The 26315-nt window shown below is 35.6% G+C and overlaps 2 protein-coding genes across 6 annotated transcripts in view; both read right to left on the bottom strand.

Moving 5' to 3' along the window:
* STRADA (STE20 related adaptor alpha) overlaps positions 1–15127 on the bottom strand; it is a 42280-nt gene extending 27153 nt beyond the window's left edge. For 2 of the 5 annotated variants that reach the window (XM_087713303.1, XM_087713304.1), the window contains exons 1-6: positions 14981–15127; positions 13825–13940; positions 6415–6502; positions 5460–5558; positions 4658–4715; positions 1458–1492 (exon numbers count right to left, since the gene is read on the bottom strand). In XM_087713303.1, coding sequence (XP_087569429.1) covers positions 1458–1492; positions 4658–4715; positions 5460–5558; positions 6415–6450 — 228 coding nt within the window. In that variant the 5' untranslated portion in view covers positions 6451–6502; positions 13825–13940; positions 14981–15127. Of the gene's footprint in view, positions 1–594; positions 624–1457; positions 1493–4657; positions 4716–5459; positions 5559–6414; positions 6503–13824; positions 13941–14980 lie in introns of all 5 variants that reach the window. The other 3 variants (XM_087713305.1, XM_087713307.1, XM_087713306.1) reach the window with 3 other exon arrangements.
* A 3253-nt stretch (positions 15128–18380) lies between these two features.
* The window catches only part of POLR1A (RNA polymerase I subunit A), a 42899-nt gene continuing 34964 nt past the window's right edge, over positions 18381–26315 (bottom strand). The window contains exons 29-34 of the mRNA XM_014076217.2: positions 25441–25548; positions 23881–24141; positions 21902–22102; positions 20820–20937; positions 20098–20262; positions 18381–18696 (exon numbers count right to left, since the gene is read on the bottom strand). Of these exons, the coding sequence (XP_013931692.2) occupies positions 18596–18696; positions 20098–20262; positions 20820–20937; positions 21902–22102; positions 23881–24141; positions 25441–25548 (954 nt within the window). The 3' untranslated portion in view covers positions 18381–18595. The remainder of the gene's footprint in view (positions 18697–20097; positions 20263–20819; positions 20938–21901; positions 22103–23880; positions 24142–25440; positions 25549–26315) is intronic.

The raw sequence follows: 26315 nt of genomic DNA on the forward strand, positions 1-26315 counted from the left end.
ATATTTATTCACAATTAAGTTATACTAACTGAATGTAGATTTCTCACATATAGTTTTATATCATTTATTTGAGAAGAAACCTAACTGAAATCAATGAAACTTTTAAGAAAACAAATCTGAAATTGCACCATAAACTCTTAAATATTCTATGTAATTATTCATAAATATACAAGTACTATTCCTAACAATTAACAAACAGGAATTTTTCTGAATCTGACCAGAATTATGAAACATTACAGCAATGTTAATTTCTCTGGTCATACCTTATTTGTATTTGCTTTTTTTAAAAAGCAGATTAACTATTTCTTTTTTATATTTTACTTTTTAAATAAGCATTATACCAATTATTATCAGTATAAAGGAAACCTCATCAGATTAGCTATTTGTGAGTCAAAGATTCTTGACCAAAATAAAATACATATGCCAATCACCACAACTTTATTTCCAGGGTGAAATCTTGTGTCCACACATATAAAGCTAAAACATTTTATGTTTAAATAAGATAAAATGAAAATAAATTTAAAATGTCTACAAGGAATAGAATAAATTTCCATGCAATAGGCCACAACATCACAGCCTATGAAAGGCACTTACTTTTCTCCGAGAATCACCCGGAGGCTGCTCTAGAGTAAAGAAATTTATAATTCGACTTTGTTTTTAAAACAGAAACTCATTAAAAATAAATTTGAATTAATTAATAAGAAAAAATAACCTCAAAATATCTGGTTCAAATTAACATATCTGATCAAAAACAGTAAATTCTTGAAAAATATGTAATTTATGTATTTATTTTTGTATACAAAATATACATACATACATTCTCATCTGGATTAAATATATATGTGTGTGTGTGTCTGTGTGTGTGCGTATGTATGTATGTATGTATTTTATGTATGTATGTATGTATGTATGTATGTATGTATGTATGTGGGTGGGTGGGTGGGTGGGTGTGTAGGAAATTTGGATTTTTGTTTGCCTCCTAATCCAACCTTCCAGAATGTTTAAGTGTCTGTTTAACTGTCTTGTATATATCAAAAGCAATAAGCAATACTATCACACCATAGCCCAGGGAAGAAGTTGCAGGTGAGCTACCAAGCAGACTATTTCTTGAAATTCATTTTTCTCTGATTTCTTTACTTGGTTGGAAAGAAAATACTTGCTTTTTATTCTTACCCCACCCAATTCACAGAATGTAGTTTAAAGAGAAAGAGGTTTCAAGAGAGTAAGCTACAGATTGAGAGCAATGTGATTGTGCCAGTAGCAGGAAAGAGTCAAGCAAAGAGACATTGTCTGCAGAATGTTTGCTTCCCCTGACACACCCTTGAATAGCAGAGATAGAAGAAAAAGAGATATCAAGAAAATTCTATAAGCTGTTTGCATAGTGCACCCATAGTTCCAATTTCAAATTACCAGCACAATTACATTACTTTTGATGTGCAGAAGTGCAAAAAACTTACTTTCTTGAAATCTTTTTCTCTCCAATCTCTTTGTTCTGTGGGAGCAGGCATAAAATCAGGCAAAGGAAAAATTGTCTAAAGGAATCGTTTGCTTTTGTTCTACATTCACCCCCACCCCAGAGCACTGCATTCAATGTGTTGAAGAGCAAATTGCTTGTTTTCTTACAATCCCTTTCTCTCCAATCTCTCTACTCTGCAAAGGAGAAAAAAAGAAGGAAAAAATCTATATATCAAATGCAAACTACATGTACAGGCTGTAATGGTGATCACATCACTGAGGATGCTATGAAGATCCTGAATAGGCTATAAAATTCTTTTTTCCAATACCATCATAATGTTGAATGATTGCAGAACAAAGAGTCAGTAAATGACAATACACTCCTCACATTTTATCTCCCCTCCACTAAATGCGCACATTTTCAAATTACATTCTTTCTTTGAGAAAGAAAATAGTTTAATGTTTCTGCTTGCAGACTTCAAACCAAAAAGTAATCCCCATTCCTAACTGAAGAAGGAAGAAAGTTGCACAGAGTAAACATGATGAGAACCCCAAGTTTCTTGTCATCGACTTATTAGACACAAGCATGTTCTTTATCCACTTTTTATGCACTTGTGACTCAGGCTAGTTAGTTGAAAGGAAGTTATAAGACACCCTAAATCTAATGAGGAAAAGAAGCTTTTTGGAAGCTTAGCCAGTTCTTCAAATAATAGTAACATTAGGTAGGTTGAGAAGTCCAAAATTAATTATATAAAAAAATATCTGCTTCATAACAGTCTCTACCTTGGTGTTAAAAGTTATTAATCTATAAAAAAAACAAGGAAAAGAAAAAAGAAAAAGCTTCAGTTATTCCCCAGAACTTAAATTTAGTAATTACTATTTCCAGACCTGGAGATTCAACACTGCCCTTATAGTATCTACTGGTAGATATATACTTCAAAATCTTGATCTCAATTACAAAATATAAATTAGTGACTTTGTACCAATTTATGGCAGTGAAAGCCACAATAAATTTATACTTGGAAACTGCTTTATGAAAGTTATTTTTGTTTGGTCATCTAATTATTTTTATTGAAGCCACTCAAGCAGGGTTATTTTCAATCCTTTTAGACAGAAAAATGTTAAGAAGCATGGCCAGTGCTGCTATCATCGATACTGGGAAATATCAATTTAGTTCTCTTCTCTATTTTAAACAATATTAATTTATTTAATTGGCTTATAAAGCCACTCATCTCACCTCACCTGTTGTGTGGGGTTCACAACACTAAAAAAATATACAAATACCAAATTAATTAACCCAACTCATTCTTCCTTATCATATTTGTTAAAAGCACTCAAAAACTTTTGCTATCAGATCAAATGCTATCAGATATTTGCTTTCAAATATCTCCCCAACAATACCAAAACAAATGGCTATTATCACTTTTAGAATTCCAAAGGTTAGTGGAAGATATTGATTATCTGGCAGATGTTCTATGATTTACTTGGTAATTTCATTTTTAATTAAGTTTTAGGAACAGCTTAATTTTTTATTTAAAGACTTCGTAAAATTTATGGATATTCCCTATTTGACAAAGTTTGACGTGGTGTTAATGTGAATTATAAACTAACACAGATAATAAAATAGTATAGCAATCTTCAATTTAATAATCATTTGTTTAGCAATCATTCAAAGTTATAACATCACTAAAAATAACTTTTGATTTCACTTATGACTATCCCAGCATCACTATGGTCATGTGATCAAAATCTGGGTGCTTGGCAATCACCATATACTTACAATGTAATTGTCATTTGCAACCTTTCCTGCTGGCTTCTGACAAAAGTTAATGGGGGATGCTGGAGTTGCTTAACAACTGCAGTGATTGAACGGTGGCAAAACTGTTATAAAACGAGGTGTGATTCCCTTTAAAACCTCCTTTCTTAACAACGGAAATTCTGGTCCCAATTGTGGTCATAAATCAAGGAGTACCTATAAGATTTAGCTGTTGATCCAATAGTTGGAGGGAATAATACACAATCCCCAGATGCTGGAATAGAGTAAGACTGGAGTCCAAGGACTGTATGGGTTGATGGACTGGAGGTGGAAGGTGAGGCATCTGTTTCCTTGTATTTAGTTTCATTACTATTGTGAATTGCCCAGACTTGTTTTTTTTTTTTAAACAAGTGATGTAAATAAAGGTTAAAAAGGGCATAAATAATTTAATATTAGGATTTTCTGAACATCAACAGTTTCAAGTATTCATGAACAAATATCTCCTTTTTCACCATAATGCCTCCTCAGGAAAGACTGTTAGGGGAAATTTCTTTTTTTAGTGAATAAAGGTAATTCTTGAATTACAAATGTAATAAGCCTGCCAATTACATTTGTAACCTGAGGATTTGTTTGACTGAATCACGTTAAATAAAGGTGATCACTCACTGGCTTCTGAATAAAAGACTTAGGTTTATCTGCCATATGGGTCAGCCTCTTATAGAGCTCTTTGAAAATTAAGTACGGTAAAGCTATGGGAAATCAATTGGGGAGAAGTAAGTGGAATCCGAGATGCTAGCAAAGCAGCAGCCTGTGGAGACCTGGCAGAATTGGGGGGAGGGGGGGAAGAATAGGCAGTGAACATGTTGCTGCATTTCTATGGATGATCATAAGGACAAATGACCACTGGTGCTGCAACATGCGTAACTTCAGGACAGAGTGGTATTTTTTTGAAAAGGGTCATAATTTTGAACGGTCGCTAATTGAACTGTTGTAATTGGAGTAATACCTGTATCATTCTTTTCTATACTCATGTTGATCTTGTTTAAAGACATGATTTCTTCCTAAATATTAGACTAAATGCATAGATTACAACTTGCATAGTTACAAAATGTATTAGTATTTTCCCTGTGCATCTTTAGATGATCAATCCAAGTCTTATACCATCCTGCAAAGATCTAAATTATTTTAGAGAAATTCATTAGAAATCAATGGATAACTATTAAAGGATTTCCAGTGAATGCTGCAATTCATAAGAGATTAATATGAGAAACTTTGAATTACACCTGCAGATTATATAAAACAGATACTCATATGAGGCCAATCCAATTTTGTAACTTTCACAAAAAGAATTCAGGATGGCAGCTTCTCTATTGCAAATACCTAATTTATCTTCATTACACTGAAAAATATGAAGGAGGAAAAAATGAATATTGTTTAAGCACTTACCTCCAAAGAGTTCCAATTCCCTTAAGCCCTCAAGAATAAATTTTTCAGACATCCACCGCTGTAAAAGAAAAAAAACCAAAAGGTAATGTGACATAATTATCATATTTCTATAAGTAAAAGGGGAAAAACCCAGTATGATCCTTAAACATATAACAGTAGAGAAATGTTTAGAGATAACATAAATTATAATTTGTTTGGCTTTTTTTACAAGTCCGCTGGATAAAATGACCTTTATGGTATCTATTTACAAGACAAATTTGAAGTACTTTTATAAACTCTACACACTTTTTCTACATCATATTCCAATCATTTTATACAAATTTATATATGTTCTCTTTTAAATTACAACATATTGTAAATTGCAATCTTTTTAACCAGATATTTTTTAACTATTTCATCAGTATATTGTGTCTGAAGTTCTTAGCCTACTTTATTATTATTATTATTATTATTCAGCCTTTTATGTATTCATTTTCTGTTTAAAATTTCAATAAGTTTATATATTTTAGTAACTATTTTTCATTCTTTGGCCGTAGTTTACATTAAAATTCTGCCTTCCACTACTCAATTCCAAATGTTTATTTATTCATTAATAACACCAACTATTTATTTATTAAATAAATTTATATGGCTGCTCAACTCATACATAGTGTCTTTCAGTGAATTACAACATTAAAAAGTACAGGGCAAAAATCCTATACAATCCCATCTTCTTTCTGTCCCCCTCACCACCCCCACCCCCGTTGCAACAAATACAATGATATCAACTATTTATTTATTTTTAAAATGTCATATTATCTACCTTAAACCTTTCTCTTAATTGTGTAGATGGAAAATATTGAAAACTAAATCCTTCTGTAGTCAATTGCTTTCTTGATTTCATCTTATAGCCTCCATGTTCCTGTTATAACAACTTTAGATAAATTAGCCATTCTTTACATACTGTTTCTTTTCTATAAAATGCTTTTTGTGTTGAGACCTATAAGGGCATTTTAAGGCATAGAGACTTTATATCTGTTCCATAGCCTCAATATGGCATTTCTATTATGATGACTCTTAAAATCTTAAAAAATATTAAAGCTTAACTTTATCATACTTTTGAAAACCATGCCATTCAAATCACAGATTGGGCTCTTCTAATTCCAAAATTATCCAGTTTCTCAGCTGAACCATCAACTGAACTTTTTCATCCAGACTAGCAGTCTGCAAATTTCAATTCCAAATCAGGAAGTCTCAATCCTTCTCATTTACTTGCATCTTGCAATGTGTTATATATATATATATGTATACATGTCTTTCTTGATTTCATTCCATACATTAAGATAATTATCCTGGTATAACTACAATTTATGTTATTTATGTTACTTATGCCATACTCATATCCAAGTATTTCATTTTTTTCCCAATCTTAAAATTAGTTCCTTCTATCAATTCCATTTGTTTTTCATTTTCATAGTTTTTGTTAACATCGTCTTTGCTGTTTTTAAAGCAACACCCCAAATTCTTAATTTTTCCTTTAATATTTCTATTCCTTTCAGAGGACTTTTCAAAATTAAATTTTGATTGCTCAAAATAATACAATATGCTGAGTTAGCAGCTCAATCCTATCATTACCAGAACAGATTGAAATATATCTATAGAAGTATAAATAACTAGAATTACATTTTGTGATTGGGTGAATCCCCCTCCCCCCCAAAAAAGAAAAAGAAAAGAAGATACCTTCTTGTTAAATTTTGTTGAAAGTGATTGACACTCACCCTAATTCGTTCTGGTTTACTTACAAGGAAAGACATGGAATCCACAGGTGCCAATGCTACTCTTCAGGCATGAAATTGTTGAAGTGTCCTAATAGAAAGGGGGAAAAAGCAATGGAGGCATCTCAAAAAACTGAAAACAAGCATTTCTACCAAACTTCTCTGTTTTGATTCATTTAAGTTAATGAGTTAAGTTAATTAGTTGTATTAAGTGAACTGGATATTTTTTACTCTATAGTTATAACAAAAATTACCCAAATAGAATCAATTATGGAAAGACATCATTCTCTTGAATTGTACAGTTCATTTAATATATTGCAGATTTTTAAAAAAAATAATCCAGACATGGTGACTTTCATTATATTAGCATTATTTACATTATTGCCTATAATGGTAGAAGAGAGCCATACTTGCATTATTCCTAAGTCAACCTATTGAAAGGAAAGATGGAGTTAAAGTACAGTATATTCAAAAACATGACTTATAAATAATGGCTGAAGAGAGTTTAAGACTATGATGAAAATCTCATTATAGTTCAAGACATACTGGTCCCAGCTGTTGATCAATCACCATTATAGATTCATCACTACCAGAGCTGGATTTAACATAGGTCTGAATGGTATTTTTTCTTTTCTCAAATACTGCTCTCATACTCAGTGTAACATTAAATTCATATAATAATTTAAAATCAAACTTTCTTTCCAACAAACATATTTTTAATAAATCAATACCTAATAGCAGTATATCTACAATGGCCTTAATAAGAATCTACAGCTTAGGCAACAGGAACTGCAGTGTTGCAAGTTTATGCTACTTCGTAGAGTGCAAAAGAATAAACAACCCAGTTTCTGAACATATATTTTATTATTGAACATTTTAGTAATATTTTTAGAATCCTATGAATAGCAATTACTAAGTCATTATTTCACTGGAAGTTTAAAAAAGGGATAACACAGATAATCAAAGATAATTTCAAGACTTATGAATGATTTTAAGAGCCATGATGGAGCAGTGGTTAGAATGCAGTACTGCAAGCTACTTTTGCTGCCTGATGGTTGCCTGCAATTTGACATTTTGAATCTCACTGTCTCAAGGTTGACTCAACCTTCCATCCTTTAGAGGTCAATAAAATGAGGACTCAAATGGTTGGGGGCAACATGCTGACTCTGTAAATTGCTTAGAGAGGGCTGTAAAGCAATGTGAAGTGGTATATATATATATGCTGAGATACACAGAATAACGGATGTGGTTAAGCATATTGTGCAACACCCTTAGCACTGCTTTCAACTTGGGACAGTGAAGAAACATGCAAAATAGCAATAGCGCGCGCGCACACACACACACACGTATGTATCTCAGCATGTGAACACAACCTTTAAGGTGAGGCTTTAAGGTTAAGTGAATTGCGCACTTTTAAAACTCGGTAACTAGGTTAAGTGTGTTGTGTGAACTGTGAGAAATTTTGTATCTAAAAATAAAGTGAGTGAGTTGGGTGTATGTATATGTGGATTTTCCCCTTTTTTCATTTCCACTACTGTTTGATTTTATGCTCTGTGCTTTTCCTAACTACCCCAAACTCTTGTGCGCTTCACTTTGCTGTTACCAAGAGGCTTTGGATTGCTAGTGGGATTGGCACTCCAAGGGGCTGTGAATCACAGTAGGTTGTGTGGGAAAATAGTCTCCTCAGGTATACATGTACCCCCCAAACCAACAGAGAAGTAGGGGCAAGGAAAAGAGAACATCATCTTCACATGTTTCCCCGATCTCTCAATTGGGAAGGTTGCTGGGTGCCTGGATTTAGATGGGTGGATATCTGGTTTAGGTGGGATTGAAAAAGTGAAATGTACAGTATTTATATAAAAATGATGGACTAAGATATGGGATGAAACTAGTAATTTAATTTAATTTAGCAAAACAAAGGTACTTTCAATTGTAATAAAAGAAAAAAATAAAAATGCCTTAAAAGAACTATTTTCTTGAAAAGTTGTTATTGAGTATATGGATATTTCTAAAAGTTTACATTGAAAGAGACTATTTTACTATCGTTGTATATGTATGCATATTGTAATTTTATGTTTAATGTAAGAAAAGTTAAAAAAATGAATTATGCTGTTTTGATAATCTATGAATCCTACTAACCATGGGAGTGGAAGCCAGTTTGAAATTAAACCATCTTGAACCTCCTAATCAAAGATTTGATCACCCTCACCCAGTCTACACCTAGCAAAAAAAAACTTTCCCCAAGAGAGATTTGCATACCCCATGTGGAATGAAGAACCTGCTTTCAGGCTGGTGGACATAATTGAAATTACAAAAATAAGTATGAAAAATGTCCTAATATATCATTATGGAACCAGAATGGACATTTAACCAGACACCTGAATCTACTGGGTATAGAGGTACAGTGAGTGTTAATGGAACCCTGGTTCCCCACAATAATGCTACAATTGTCTTTTGATTCAATAGATTTCAAGGAAGAGTTCTCCAAGAAACAGGGGTTGGACTTGTTTAGCCTTCATTAACAAACTGCCTGCCTGGTGTTTTACCTCAGCAGCAATCCTCTTCCTGCTGATCACCACAAATGCCAAGACCAATCAACCAGAAATATAATTGATTGGATTTATACTAGGACTCATGGAACAGGGAGGTAGTGGGGAAAATTGGACATTCATTTGTGTACTTGTAATTATTGGAATGTTCTAATAGATACATTTATTATTAATGTATCATGTATCCACAATGCATATGGGCAAAACAAGACCTTAAATGAACTTCCATCAAATGAAAGTCCAGGAAAAACTTGTGGAAGACTGGGTGGGACACTTGTTGAGAAAATTGGCCTTGTACTGACTTTGTCAAATTATTTTTCTCCCAGAATAATTTCTTAGTCCATATAAATCATGACTGGATATCTTAATGTACTAAATCATTGATTTTCATCTAACAATGTAAATTAATGAACTCCTCTTCCTAAAGATGTTTTAGAATAGAATAACAGAGTTGGAAGGGACCTTGGAGGTCTTCTAGTTCAATCCCCTGCTTAGGCAGGAACATTTCATACAAATGGTTGTCCAATCTCTTAAAGATTTCCAGTGTTGGAGCATTCAAACTGAAGGCAAGTTGTTCCACTAATTAATTCTTCTATCTCTCAGGAAATTTCTTCTTAGTTTTAGGTTGCTTCTCTCCTTGATTAGTTTCCATCCATTGCTTCTTTGTCCTGCCCTCAGATACTTTGGAGAATAGCTTGTCTCCCTCTTCTTTGTGGCAACCCTTGAGATATTGGAACACTACTATCATATCACCCCTAGTCCTTCTTTTCATTAAACTAGACATACCCAATTCCAGCAACTGTTCTTTGTATGTTTTAGCTTCCAGTCCCTAATCATGTTTTGCTCTTCTCTGTAGTTCTTCTAGAGTCTCAACATTTTTTTTACATCGTGGAGACCAAAACTGGATGCAGCATTCCAAGTGTGGCCTTACCAAGGCATTATAAAGTGGTATCAATGTGATCTTGATTCCATCCCTCTGTTAATGCAGCCTAGAACTGTGTTTGCTTTTTTGGCAGCTGCAATACATTACTGGCTCATATTTAAGTGATTGTCCACTAGGACTCCAAGATCCCTCTCTCGAGGTATAGGTGATACCTCACTACTACTGAGTGAGATACCACCTATACTGTACCTGTACATTTTGTTTTTCTTACCTAAATATAGAACCTTTTTTCACCATTGAATTTCATTGTTAGATAGTGCCCAACGTTCAAATCGGTCAAGATCCTTCAGTATCTTAAGCCTATCTTTTGGAGTGTTGGCTATTCCTGCCAGCTTGGTGTCATCTGCAAATTTGATGAGTTCCCCATCTATCCAAATCATTAATAAAGATGTCGAAGAATATTGGGCCTAAAGCAGAGCCTTGGGGTACCCCACCCTATACTTCCCTCCATACAGATGCAGTTCCATTGAGGATTACACGTTGAATGCAATTGGTCAGTCAGTTGCGAATTCATCTGGTGGTGATGCTGTCTAACCCACATTTTTCTGTGTTAAAAAGTAGTAGCTTGTGGTCTACTTTATCAAATGCCTTACTGAAGTCCAAGTAAATTATATCCACTGTACCGCCAATTTTGTCACTTTGTCAAATAATGCAAATAAGATTTGTCTGGCATGATCCGCTTTTGATAAAGCTATGTAGGCTTTTGTTTCTGACTTTGTTTGCTTCTAGGTGTCTGCTGATTGCTTGATTTTCTTTTCCAGAACCTTTCAAGATATTGAGACCAGGCTGATAGGTCTGTAATTTCCGGGATCCATTTCTTTTCCCTTTTTTAAAGATGGGAATTACATCAGCTTTTTCCAGCCTCTGGTAGTTCCCTGATGCTCCAGGATCTTTGAAAGACATAGTACAGTGGTTCTGAGATAACATCTGCAGTTCCTTCAGAACCTTGGGGTGTAATCCATCTGGTCCTGGTGATCTGAATTTGTCTAGGATGGACAAATCACTTATCATTTTCTTGCCTATTTTAACTTGTGTTCCTAATCTGTTTTTTATGATGTGGTTTTTGATAAGTTGAACTGTTTTTTCCCTTTGTTTAAAGGGAAAACGAGTTAAATAGTTCTGCTTTCTCCTTGTTCTTTTCACCTTCTTGCCACTTTCTCCCACTAATGGACCAATTGTTTCCTTGACTCTTTTCTTAATTTTTAATATGTTGAAAGAAGCTTTTTTTTGTTATTTTTTACTTTGATCGGAAGACTTAGTTCATTTTGAACCTTAGCTTTCCTCACTTCATCTTTGCAGACTTGAGCTATTTCATGATATTCTGGCCTAGTTATGTGCCCCCCTTTCCACTTTTTATACTTGTCCTTTTTGTCTTTCACTTTATCAGAGTTCTTTATGCAGTGTTGGTTTCTTTTGAGGGATGTTATTTTTCTTTTGAGAGCTGTTATTTTTCTTTTTCATTGGTACTGTGCTAGACTGGACTTTTATAATCTCACTTTTCAAAATTTCCCAGGCTTCTCGAGTTATTTTCCCCTTGAGGATTCTTATTCATGGAATCCTTCCTAAGCTCTCTCCGAGTTTATTGAAATTAGCTCTCTCAAAATCCAAGTTTCTAGTTTGACTGTTTTTTTGCTTGATCACTCCCCCCCCCCCCAGGTTCTTACTGAATGATGAAACTATATTCAACACCTTCTATTATTTAATCTCTGTTTATGAGAATTAAGTCTAATACGGCTGATCCCCTAACTTCCTTCTCTACTTTTTGGGAGACAAAGTTGTCTGCTAGAATTGTCAGGAACCTGTTTGCTCTTCCACTTGGTGCAGTTTGTCTCCCAGTTGATGTCAGAGTAGTTACCATTACTATTGTGATATACTTCCTACATACCTTAGTTAACTAACTGGAAAAAAGTTATCTATTTCCTGTTTGGTTGGTTGATCTATAGATGGCGAACCTATGGCATGTATATCAGGGGTGGCACACAGAGCACGCCGCCGCCAGCTGCTCTTCCAGGTTTTGTTGCACACATGTGCGCTGGCCAGCTGGTCCAGTGTACATGAGCACCAGCCAGCTGCTCTCTTTCAGGTTCCATCGCATCCATGCGAAAAGGTTAACCAATGCTTGTCTATAGTATACACATATGGCAATGTCATCCTCTTCCCCTTTTATATTGACCCAAACACATTCAAATAGTTCTTATATTGTACTCTTATTTCTGTAGAGATAGTTATTTCTTATATATAGTGCAACTCCACTTCCTCTTTTCTTTGGTCTTTTTCTTTTAAATAATTTAAATCCCTCTAGCTATGTGTTCTATTTGTGGGTTTCATCCCACAAATTTTCCATAATGGCAACAATACCATGTCTGCCTTCATTTACTTGAGTTTCTAATTTACCCTATTTTTTCCTCATACTCTGTGTGATGGTGTATAGTTCTTTTTGACTGACCTTGTGTTTACTTTCTACATGACCTGTGTTGTGCCTGACTTCCCCTACTTCCTTACCATCTGTTTGATTAGTGCATATGGTATGGCACTATTAAATACTTGATTTTTCTTGACAGAAAGATTGATATTCTTACCTGCACAAACATTTATGTTACATGTACTGATAACCTTATTTGTTTTAGATTGCTCGGGACAGAAATTTTCTATATCAATTAATTCTGTCCCTGTTTAAATGCTTCTCCAGAAAATCTGTGAATTTAATGTCAAATAACTCAGTCCCTTTCTTTGATGAATGCAAACCATTTACTCTATACAGTTTTTCATTGGACCAGCTGCAGACATCATGAATCATATAACTAAAGCCTTCCGTTTTACACCATTCCTTTAGCCACACACTGAAGTCCGTTATACGCTGGCCTTTTCCTTTTTGTTTCTTATGTACTGGTAAAACCTCTGAAAAAGTAAGCCTACAGTCTAACATACTAAGTTCTTGCCCCAAGCTGTGGAAATCATTCTGTACAGAGTACATCTTTTTTGAACGTACAATAGTGTCAATATCACAATCTTTATTGGCATTCTTAATTATCTTAAAAATACGCCTCTTGTCTTTGCTGGCAGTAACAGCTGGCAGATATCTGACCTCTTAAAAAACTTCCATATTCTTTCCTAAATTTACATCCCTTACAATTGAATCATCAACTAGAATGTTGCTTCTCTTTTTGGATACCTTGCTCTTCTTGCATGACTGATGTGTAATACCTCACACCTATCCAAAACAAGTTCTTCATCTTGGACCACGATCTCCTGCTCATTTGAGGTATTGTCATCAACTTGACCTGCTACCTTAATATCCCTAGTAAGGTCAGGAAGGGTACTGTATCTATTATGAAGGGACACAACGAAAGCTGTGTTTGTGATTCACAGCTCTCACCCTGCCAGATCCCACAGTTGTTCATACTGCCCTTCTCCTGAAGCATCTTTGTGGTAGAGGGGGCTTGTAGTGGGGCAGCTCTATAGAAAAGAATGGCTGAGCTGGACACCTAATTGTCCAATTCTAGGTAAACGATCTACGTAGACTTATAATTTATTTACAAATAGGACAATAACCAAATTTGAAAAGAGTACTGCATAAGACAGCTGCAACGTAAGTATTGCACTGAACTAAGCCAGACATTCTAAAATAAAATAGAATTACAATCACAGATGTACTTACCAATGTACTGCTGTTGTTTTACGTTTTTAGTTGCTTCCAGCTGCTTACCTTGCTCCACTGGACTTCTTCTCAATCCCCTTGAACTCACAACTTCCCAGCAGCCTCTGGGAAATGCAAATGCAATCAGCAGCTCAGCTTCCAGATGCTTACCTTGCTCCATTGGACTTCCTCTTAGTCCCCCTGAACTCAAAACATCCCAGCAGTCTCTGGGAAATTTGAATGTAATGCAGATGCAACCAGCAGCTCAGCTTCCAGGTGCTTACCTTGGTCCACTGGACTTTGTTTCACTCCCCCTGAACTCACAGCTAGCAGCTCTCTTCCCAGTAGCCTCTGGGAAGTTCAAATGCAATGCAGATGTAACCAGCAGTTCCTTGTTTTCCTTATGATGTTACAAATAGACAAAAGGTATGGTTATAAACTACACCCATTAATAGTGTACATATATATACTCTCCATATATATATGTACAAGGAGATGTTTGAGAAATTTTATATCCAAATATATTTTATTCTTTATAGATTTTCCATCTTCCCTTAAAATATTAACAGAATCCACAATTTGCATGAGAAGCCACTAGATAACTGACTGTTAAGCTGAAACAATGTTAATCAACTAAAATTAGCAAATATCCTCAAATAAATTACCCACATCTAATCAACATATCAAAAGATAAGGTCTGAACACAAAGTGTTAACTAAATTAGGTCTCCCAGAGGAACCGCATGTTCACAAGAATAAACATATCTACAACAGAGACACCTCAAGTGTCACCCTTAAATCAGTATGTGACACCCGGGACAAGCTTGCCCTATAAAAATCTGCCGCTGTACCCCATTTCTCTGCAGCCAGCCCCTAAATGCAAACTGTCTTGCTTTTAGGGATAAATATTTCTTCAGTTGTCTGGATGTCATTTTTATTTATCCTTTTATTTATCCTGCAGCCCTAGCACTAGCTGGAACTCCAAATTATTCTTCTGACAGAACTCAGTCATTACTTTTATTTTATCAATATGCCAAATATAATAACAAGCAAAAAAATAATAATGCAGAGTTACAGGATTGTTTCTGTAATCCTGAAAGGACTGTTTTGTTCTTAAATGGAGAATAACAAATAGCATCTGAGGCGTCCTCGAATGTCTTATAAGAATAGTGGGTGATCCACTGACAGCTAACAAGCAGGGGCAGAAATGAAAGAAGAAACAGCCACCGTCACCCCGGCCGCCAATGCCGCGTCTCGAGGTGGTCGTTGTTGGGATGCGAGATACACTTGCCCCAAACAGGCAAATGGATGTATTCTCGATTCAGCAGCGGCTTCGGAGATGCTTTTAGCATCCACAGGGTGGCTGCCGGCGCTGTTTTATGACTCCGGACAAGCATACAAACGCGTACAAGTACGACTCTATTAGTGTAATATGAGATACCTCACTCGGGCGGTCGGCCTCCTCTAAAGAGCTCCGGAACTCTGAACCAACAAAAGATCAACACGGACAGCAATACGTTTGAAAAGAAAATCGCGCGAGACTGGGAAAATCGCGAGGCCTCCCCCCCCCCCTTTTAATTCAGCGAGGCCTCACTCATCTCATCTCGGCAGATTTCCGCGGCAACCTGGAGAGACGTCAGTCACCTGCGCGCGCATCTCTAGTGGAGGGGCGCAGGTCGCGATTCTTTGAGGTTAACTCCGCTTCCAGGATCCCTTTGTCCTCCTTGGCCAATCGTCACAGCCCAAGGCTTGAAGAGAATCGGAAACTCGACAAATCCCGAGGCGGCCTAACGGCGCCAAAGAGAGAGGAAAGTGTAGAGCCAACATCTTATACCTTGAAGTTAGGACTTTCGGTTCTGAGAAATCTTCGGAAAATAGCAAAATATATTTTGGTCTCTAATGTATGTTTTTATCAATCGACAGAAATGTAGCAAGAAACATAAAGTTTCGTATTTGTTTCTTAATGGGAACATTTTTAACTCATTCTCCTCCATACTTTGAACAATTGATCTGTCTGAGCTCATCTATTTGGCTTTTTATCAGGCAAGACATTTGCAAAATAAAGCAAAGGTTAAATCACGAACTCCTTGCAATGCCTGTCCAAAATACAAAGTTGTTTGGAAATAAATAAATAAATAAAATGCAGTGATTAAATGGAAAATCATATTGTGATTGCTGGTACTAGGTATTACTCTGAATCGTTTCTGTCATCCCTCCTGCAATATGCTTTCATCCTGTCCAAACAAAAAAGAAAACTTCCACTGGTCTTTTTGCTGCACCTCAAAAACGAATCCTGCATAGTTGTTGCAATTATATGAACTGCCTTGCAGGAGTGTGTACTGAAAGGGACACCTCCACCCTTCCCAAGGGGCAAACTAATTGCTGCCCTTATCACACTGGCTGGGATGGAAGGAAGTGAAGGCAGCTGAGAAGACTATCGACCTCAGGGAATATTTTTCAGGATTCAATATTCTACTGGGTTCAAATAAGAAAAGTTTGGCTCTTCTCCATTAGACAAATGGCACTGGAGGGGGAATTTCTGCAAGACTGCTATACTTCTGCAGGTTCCTAGTCACTTTCCTATCATCCTGCATGTGAACCAACTTGTACAGAAGTCTATTTTAGTTTCCATTGGCTGTTACCTTCCCACCAATTTATCTACTCGCATTTGCATGCTTTTAAACCGCTATGTGGGCTTCAGCTGGGGCAAGAATGAGAGCTCACCCTGTCATGCAGCACTAGTGTATCAAATTCAGGATGCCAACTTTTCAGCTGACAAGCACGGTGTCTAACTGCTTGAGCCACCATGCCCCTCCTTGGTTTATATCACAGGAACATGTGTCATGGTTGAAGTTGGGTACTTAAGGATTTTTTAAGAAGCATGTTTGTAGTCCCAAGCTCCCTTCTATCAGTATTACTGGGAAGGAGTACTGAAATGATCAGTCAAGATATGAATACATGTCTTACATCAGTAAACTCAGATGTGCTGGAAGGGGATAGCCATGTGGGAACAATGATAATTCCCATTTGTCCAGCAAAATATGGGCAACCAATTGTGCAGTTACCAAAAGCAGACTGGTTTGCTATTTTGTTAATGGAAAAGCTAGACGGTCTTTACAGCAACTTCTGATCCTCACAAAAGCTGGCAAGAAGATACTAACTTGACCATATGCTGTTCAGTTATCTGAATGAAGTTTATATTAATCTCTTCCAGCAATGTCTGTCACAGATCATGGGAGAATCTTTCCCACATGAATGTATCAGATTTATCAATTCATTCTGGCAACTGTTACTTATTCTTCAGGTTCCTGCTTCAGGCAGCTATAGCTGGTATCAAAGGTATGTTCCAATACAATTTATGTAATGGAGCGCTATTTTTTTTCCTGATGACAGGCAGCAAGCAAAAACAACATTTTCAAAAGCATATCAAAAAGTCATTTGATTTTTCTTTAAATTTGGGGGAATCAGCAGTATCTAAGGGACATTTAAGTACATATTTAGTTGATGTTGTTTCATTTAAGATTTGGTGAACGTAATAAGAGAAGCTGCTACCACACAAATATTTTTTATACTAGATGATCTAGAAAAATATTTTAAATCTAAATTATATAGATTGTTCAATAAATTCACTTGCCAAAATTAAAGGGTGAACATACTATGATATTTATTATTAAATACTAGTTGTACCTGGCCACACGTTGCTGTGGCCCAGTCTGGGCGTAGTGGGGTGGCGGGTAGGTGCTGCCATTGGTCAGGACTCGGAGCTGCTGGGCTGGGCAAGGCTGGTTGGGGGAGACGACGCCGGGGCTGTCAGCTTCATGGAAGTTGTTGAACATCTCCTCGGAGGAGCTGTGCTCGGGCTCCCCCAAGTTGGTGGCCTGGGAGAGTGAGACGTCCAGGATCTCGGAGGAGAAGTCCTCGGTGTGCTGCCTCACAGGGCACTCAGGGGCCGCCCCAGCCCCGCTGCACCTCAGGCTGACACCGCAGCCGCTGCCCCATCGGAGCTGCCTTGGCAAGGCCGTAGCTGGCTTGCTGGGGGAGCGCACACGGCTGGCCTGCGTGAGGAGACGTTCCGCCTCCTCTGGAGCTCCGCTGGGCTGGCTGGGGGTAGGTCGGCTTAAGGGCAGGGGGAAGCGGCCGAGGGATGGCGCATGTGGCGCCCCACTGCAGACAGCAAAGGCCCAGAGGGAGGGGAGGCCGAAGGGCTTCTGCCCCCCCTTGGCGGAAATGGCTGAAGCTCATCAGAGGAGGGGCGGAAAGGGGAAAGGATGTGGCCACAGGCCAGCCACACATATAAAGGGACCGTCAGGACGAAGCTGGAGAGAGGCCAAACTGTTCTGAATATACTATACTCACTAAATGAACGCTATGGTAAATGACCCAGTTCAATTCCAACGCAATGTCACACGAAATAATTAAATCAAAATGAAAATAAATCGAAATCTATGAAAATTCAATATAACAATGCAATCGGAAACATTGAAATAGAATCATGAAATATTTAGTACAGCATGTATTGCTTTTATGTCCACCAAATGGCTCTGGAAACATTGAAATGGAATCATGAAATATTTAGTACAGCGTGAGTTGCTTCTATGTCCACCAGATGGCGCTGGAAACATTGAAATGGAATCATGAAATATTTAGTATAGCGTGCGTTGCTTTTACGTCCACCAGATGGCGCTGGTTTTCAAAAAAGCATGTTTTTACAAAAAATCATGTTTTTACCTATCACAGGTGTGACATCTATATAATATACGTATATAAATATTCGCGTATTCAAATGCAACGTTGTTTCAAAATTTCAAAGCAATCGGTGAAGAACTTTCAGAGATTAGCGATTTTGAACAAACAACCATTACATTTTTATTTATATAGAAGATAATCCTTAAAAATCCAAAGTTGCGGGTAATTATTAAATTAGAAAGATTAATTGATGATGCTTTCAGACAACAAACATTAAAAAAATAAAATATAAAATGCATAGCAGCAAATTTATTTTTTACAATAAAATCAAGTTAAAGTTCTTTTTTTTTTTTTTTTTATAAAAACACATCTATTTTAGTGGTTGCTTAAGATCAAATAAGCCAGTTCCTCCCTTGACAACTTTTCCTACTACCAGGCAAGCAGAAGGAGACAGAAGTTCATCATGGGATCCTAGAAGAAAAGAAAGAAGAATGATCTTTTGGGATATAAAGTTTCTCACTTTTGCAAAAAGTGTATTTTGAAAGGGAGGCTGGGAAATCTTACCTGGAAGGGGGTAAAATGTTCTAAACAGCAGGAACCCATATTTAACTAGTATTCAATGCTTGGAACTATTTTTAAATCCCAATCTTTCTTTTTAGTTAATTGAAGACAGTCTTTCCTCTCCAGTAATGCTTTCCTCTCTGTTTTTCCTACATGTATAATTCTATGAAGTCAGTTGGACTAAGACTGGACCAAAATTCCCAACTAGCTTTTATGTCTAGGAGTGGACTAGAACTCAAAGTCACCTTGTTTCTATTACTGCACTCTAGATACTATATCAAATAAACTTTCAAATAAACAAATTTATTACTGAGACTTGAATAATACTTTATCATAATCCATGACAAATTCCAGTATGGGAATTCATGCTGCTGTATGTTATGTTATGTCATGTAGTGTATGTTATGTGAGTCTTAGCAACAGTGTTCTCTAACACAAATGTCCCTGCTTCCAACAAAGAGTCGTAACAGATGGCAGTATTAAGACTTGGCAATAATTCTAACAAGAGTGGAACTGTATCACTACCTATTCTAAGAATTATAGGCAATTATGATAGTAATATGAAGTAAAGCCCACCGTCTGCCATGATTTCTGGATCTGAGGAACATGTGACTTAAAAAGACACAGACTGTCTCTTTTCCGAAGACTCCGTATTGCATACCAATATTTTTGGTAAATATGCTTTCTTCAAGAAAAGTAGTTCTTGGATACTGTACTACCACTATATTTGGATTGGGAACTCTGTCACAGTCATAAAAAATGATATTACTGCAATAGTAATTCCAATTGCAGTTTTTAGGTGACTCCTGTGCAACTGTTAGGAGCAATGCCACATGGTTTCTATTTGCAACCTCTGTCAGCTTCTCCATTGACCCTGCATGTTGGAAGCTGACAATGAAAGTTGTAAATGGTGATCAGATCAACACGAGATGCTGTAAAGGTGACTCACTTGCCAAAGGCCCAAATCACAAACATGTAACCGCAGGGATGCTGAGATAGACACAACTGTGAGGACAAACTGTAAGTCTCCTCATTCAGTGCCATTTTAACATTGTAACATTGTAACAATCACTGAACAGTGATCAGTAATCAGGAACTACCTATATGTGAACCTTCCATCACTATTTCTTTTTAAGAACAATGTTCATACATTGTTAATTTGTGCAATTGTAGCTGCCTGGAACTGGATGTTTTTAATTTCAGACAAATAAAGCAAAACATGAGCATGGAAAAATAAATTTTCATCAATTAAGAATTCAAAAATTTATCTTACTATCTAAGCTATTTTCATAATAATTTGGAAATACTTACCCAACATGGTTGCTTCTTTCAAAAACTTGTAGCTTGTCTCAAAAGTCATTTGTTGCAAGGGGGATGAATTGGACTGCATTCCATACCGATTCAAAGGTTTGTAAACACCTTCAAAGCACATGTAATCTGACACCAAGGAGAGATGTCGAGGATCAACCACAATTCCTGTCAATAGAAGTATCAATGCTTCTTAAAAGTGGTTTACAAACAAATGCACAAAACTCATACTGCTGACTCAATTATATAATCTGAAAGGGTTTAATCTTTAAGACAAGTGAATGATTGATAAGCTCTTATGTCACTTGTTCTGTACAATATCCTAAATATCATGTGTGATGGAGAACATTGACAATTGAGAGATTTCTAGATCCGATGATTACTGTATTTGATCAATATAAGATACTATTCTGATAATAGATGGAATTCAATATGCCACTATATTGAACATTAGTGAAATAAATATGGATTGTTAACTTCATCATCTGTCCTGTAAAAACATTCTCTGAATGAAAAGCTTAATATAGGCCAATAGTTCCCAATTTATGGTCTGTGAAGTTACTACAAAATATTTTTTGAATGGACATCAAAATGTGGCAAATTTCAAATATATAATACCAAAATAAAACTAATATTTAATAACTGTTAGATTAGGCAGAATGAAATTATAAACAATGCTTTATATATACTATCAGATTCAGCTGATATTATATAAAATGGCATACCATATGCAGCAAACACATCTTTAATCTCTTTCTCAAGGATTTTCAAAGCAGCTTCAATCCCATAAGTGTTAGCCATTGCATGGATATCATTGCAATAAAGTTTATTCATATCAAAAATCTAAAAGAGACAAAGATGACAAGTGTGGGAAGTCATAGTGAAACAAACTAAATCATCTACCCCAACTAATTATGAATACCCAGGGAAAGACAGAATTGAACATTAGCAAACAAAAATTATAGCTGAAGAAGTACAATATGCAACCAGACAAAATGTTTCTGTAACGAAGCCTGCAAGATTCTAGAAAAGATTGCTAAAATTCACACATATATATTTCTTGTTACCTTGCTCCTAATTGTACACACATATCTCTCTATCGACAACCTTATTTCAATTACTCAGTGAAAAGTAAAAATGAAGTGAAAGTTTCATAACACCCCTCAATTATATAGTGTATTTCCAGAAAGCTGTGCAAATTGTTTGCTTCAATTCACCCTTTTCTTGAATTAATCTTTAATTATGCACAGCAAAAATACATGGAAAGTAATTGTAACAATTAGGTAGGAAAACAACAACAACCAGAAAATATCTTTAACGCATATTGGTCTTTTTCCCTGTAAATCAATATTCTCTATTGCAGGGACTCTACATTCAATTATCAAAATCTTCCATTTGTAAACAGATTAAAGTTCTGAAATCAAATATTAAAGTAAATAGGCAATTTTATGTTACAGCTCCATTCAAAGCCAAAAGCAAAAACTTTGTCAAAATTTAAAATACGTGGCATTTATCCATAATTTCTATTATATTAGAAGCAATTTTGATTGATTTCTATAAAAATGTTCTTCAGTTCTTTTTCTGTGAAATTAATAAAAATGCTATCAGTATCAGGATGACCAAAACTATGGACAACTATGGAAAACTATGCCAATTATCTTTCAACTTTGCCAAAGTATTTTAAATATGTGAAAAACACTACATGGTTGAGATTTAGAATAGCAATAACTGTCATGCAGTGGGTTTTTCTGCTATTTTTTCCACCTGTGACCCTATGGAAAATATAGAAAGCTTCCTTATTACATACATCAGAATAGTGGAAGAGCTCAGGAAGATTTATCCCTTCTGTTTGCAAAGTGAGCATCACTTCTCCATTCTTGTTATTGGTTTCATTTAAGAGACATCGTGTTATTCCCTTTGTCTCCTGGATGACAGCGCTATTTGCCAAAGATGTCACAAGTGAGGCAAGATCAAAGTATTCCTTTGTCAGCGAAAGCTTTAGTGAAACCTACAAGACAATACTTTCTGGTTATGAAAAGCTTTTCATCCATTGTGAAAAAGCCGTTCAACTCCTAACCATCATGAAACCTCATCTTAAACTGATTTGAAAAATTCAAGCATAAATTTTCTTATATGAACCAAAACATAAACAATGAGCAATTCCTTTAGCTTATAAGTCATCTTGAGTTTTCTCCTTTGGATCAAATTTATTAAAATAAAGATTTGTTGATATCTGAGGACATTTCACTATTATTTTGGTCCATAATTAAGCGAAAATATTTGTTACATAGGTGCTGTACTGCACAAAATAAATAAATTTGCAAACTAGTAATTTTCGCAGCATCTGGAAAAAGTTATGACACGTGCATATGGAAACAAGGGTTCAACAGCTTAGACAAAACTGAAATAATGAACTCCCTGTGCTTGATATATTATTAATGTTTCCCCTAAGGTGTCTGTGTGCAAACTTCAGGCTTACAACACACAAGAGATCCTGTACAAATTTGTTACTTCAACTTAACTGCAGTATTAAGGTTCACCTCCAATGTGCAGAGTGAGCAGGAATTCCAAGGAGAGAAACTTTTGGTCAGAAGAGCAGACAGGCAGAATTGGAGTTCTAGCCATCGTGCTGTGGATGAGGCCCAGCTAGAGATATGCCAGTTATAACCCCAGACCTTCTTGCATCTAAAGGAATGTCTCTTCCCTCCCTACAAAAATAGTTTAACTAATATCTATTGAGTTTCAGACCATATAAGCTTCATGATTGTTACCTTCATAAAGATGTCAATTTCTAAATTAATGATGATTATAATTTAAATGTTCAGACTAGATCCAGAGAAGAAGAAAACAGAAAAAATGAAGAGAGAGAAAATGCTTTTCCTTCTTTCTTTTTCTTTCTTTCTTTCTTTCTTTCTCTTTCCTTCCTTCCTTCCTTCCTCTCACATTCATTAGCCTCTAACTCTCTCTCATTACAATATCCAATACCAAAACAAGAAAAAAAAGCTTACAAAATATTGATCCCAGTCACCTGCAAGTTTATGTTATAATCTAAAAGCATGGATACTAATGTAGATGAAATGTTAATATGTTAGTCCATACATAATATGCCAAATAAATAAGTATGGATATAAAGAATCAGTTTTCTTCTTAGGAATTAGGAGACTGAGTTCTAGTCCTGTTTTGGATATAAAACCTGATGATTACTTTGGACCAGTCACTCCTTTTCAGATCTAGGAAGAAGGAACTGGCAAAGAACTTCTGCAAAATGCTGCTAAGAAAACTAGAGGGAGCAGTTCCCTGGAACAAAAAAAAATGCTTGAAAGAACAACTTTATAGCATCTACGGCATGTGACATATAAGTGACATATTATTATACTATACTAGGTTATATGTATTTACAATTTACATGCATACTTGCAATGTGGCACATAAATATGTATTTTTTTCGGTACACGGCTTGTCAGAAATTGAAAACAGGAATATTAGGTAATAGGAATTTTCAGGTGGATTGTGTCCAATTAGGGTAGTGTGCTGGTGTACACTACAAATGAGAGTGTAAACTCTAAAACTATTTTCATCAAATGAGCATCCCAACTTGAACTTCTGACATAGGGAATAACAATTTGCTAAATAATAGGTGTCATATTAGGATGTTTAACAGATTGTACAGACAGCCTATTCTGGAAAGTCAGCAGACCAATTTTAATGGGTGCCTAGTTTTATAGCTGATGTATATGCAATGCAATTGAATAAGTATCTTTTTCTTCCCTGTTTCAATAACTTTACCTCACACCACAGTTCATCATCAATGTCATATGTGTATTTTTGTATAGCATCATGGCTTTCCAATACAGTATTAATTCTATGCTGTGCCATTTCATTCCATTCCTTTCTCTTGCTCCGAACCCTTTGACTAGAGGAAGGAGAATAAAGCTCATCCTGAGTTTCTAGTGCCTCAAGATTTTTTTCATCTGGTGCAGTCATTTCCTGATCTGGAATATCGTCATCATCACCCATTTCATGATCATCCTCACTCTCATAATCAACCTGCAAAGAAACATACTTGAATCACATTCAATTTCACTAAACAGGAAAAGCAAATAGTGTCATTGGTACTTTTAAAACCATTCAAAACCTTTTGACAGTTTTTAATTTCATCCTTCCATCCATCTCCAAAATGCAGTAAGATGTACGTGCTCACATTTGCTACCTGGTAGGAAAGGTAAGTCAATACCACCCCTGATGCCAATGTCATTTAAACTTACACAGCCAAATATCTGCAGTAATCTGTGGGTTTTAATGTGCAAATCTGATCAATTTTCAGATAGTTCTAACAAAGATTTCCAGATCTTGCCTTAACTTCCAGAGTTTTATGTAAATGGCTATCTGTAACTATTTCAATATTTCTTTATAATGTACTTTTGATTTTTAAAGTGAATTACCTTCCTTTTCAAATAATCAGACAGTTGCCTTAGAGAAACATGTCAGTGAAAGTGGACAAAATAACAATAATAATCTATGAAAACAATCAGAATATTAGTTTTTACCTAGCTACCAGTACACTAGACCTAAGAAGCTAATAATATTCTGGGTTTATCAATAATTGTACATATATTTTAAAATAGCACCAAATTAACTGAAAAGTGCTTCAAACGTCTGGCATATTCACAATTTCTCATTTTGAGTTTGTAAGCAGTTGCACGTAAATAGTTTTCATCCAAACTTGCATAAATGTGTTCTATGTGTGCTAACTCTACCATGCAGAAGTTGCATCAAGTTCAGTTACATTTCATCAAGGATGCCTAAACTTTTGCATTAATAGAGATATTTGGCTTAACTTTCTGTAGCTTATTAAATCCATCATAAATCTTCATCTGACTTATAGTATTTAGATCTCCATTACTTTGTATATATCATTATTCTAAAAATATAATGAGAAATATGAAGTTTGTTCAAGTATACGAGATTAACATTCTTTTCAATATGGAGATGATTTCTGACTTTTCTTTTATTTGAACAGCCTATCTACTCTTTTTCACCTACTCAATATCCCATATTTTCCCCAGAAGCATATGCACTTTCAAATAGCGTGACCTCTTCACTTTTCTATAAGAGCCCTGAGTGTGAAATAGGTTGGGCTCAGGCAAGTTTTCACAGTTTAGGGTAAATTTGAACGTAGAACTTACCAATTCTATTCAAATACCTTTATCACTACATGTTACTAGCTATCTACTAAAATCAAGTGTTGATTGTTTGATATTGTTTAAGTGAATTAATTCCAAGTTTCTGTGATGGACAGATCTTCTAATGGCATTTATTAAAACAAAAACAAAAATATATTATTACCTCATCTTCTTGATTTTCTTTTCTTTTTGTATCTGTAGCATCAGCATCACCTTCAGTCATTCCATTATCAGGAAATCTGTCTTCTTCAGTTTCAGCTTCATTGTCATCCTATATCGGTAGAAAAAGGAATCCTTTTACTACATACCATATTTCCCCGAAAATAAGATGGGATCTTATTTTCTTTTGATATCTGAAATAAGCACTTGGCCTTATTGTTGGGGAAGTCTCATTATTTTTGAGGTGCAGGAGGCAGTGAGAGTGGTCACCTCATGGCTGCTGCTGTGTTGCAATATTTTCGGGGAGGGCTTATTATCCAGGGAGGTCTTATTTTGGGGAAACAGTAATATATTTTCTTTTCTAACAGATTTAAAAGTAACTCTGGTTAATTGAAATTATCACAGATCATCATTAATTATGAAGTTTCTCTTCCATAACTTCCTCAGCAAGCATCACATTTCTCCTCATTCTATACTACAGTAGTTGCTACAGAAATGTGATAGGTAATAGAACCCTAACTCTGGTTTGAATTGTTTTATAATTTAATAAGCTGTGTACACAAAATTAATATATTATGTAAGCATATGTAATACATGTGATAAGCCCCATTTTCTAGTAGAGTAAATTCTGCCCTTCTAAATCATCAGATTAATGAAAGGCCTGAATATATAGAATTCATCCTTTTATTTCCCGAAAGGGGGGGGGGGAAATTACCTAAGATTCTCCTTTTTGTACAGGAGCATAATTGGTGAAAATTACTGTTTTAATCAGTTAAGTTAAAAAGCTAAGAAAGAGAACTTAGCCACTTGGTAATTTTCTGATTTTCTGGTTTCCACAACTTCAGAGGAATATTTTGAGTGAATCTGCAACACAATTAT

The sequence above is a fragment of the Thamnophis sirtalis genome, unplaced genomic scaffold (assembly GCF_051295495.1).
Source record: "Thamnophis sirtalis isolate CommonGarterSnake01/CBP01778 unplaced genomic scaffold, rThaSir2_p1.2 scaffold_4, whole genome shotgun sequence".
NCBI classification, from domain to species: domain Eukaryota; kingdom Metazoa; phylum Chordata; class Lepidosauria; order Squamata; family Natricidae; genus Thamnophis; species Thamnophis sirtalis.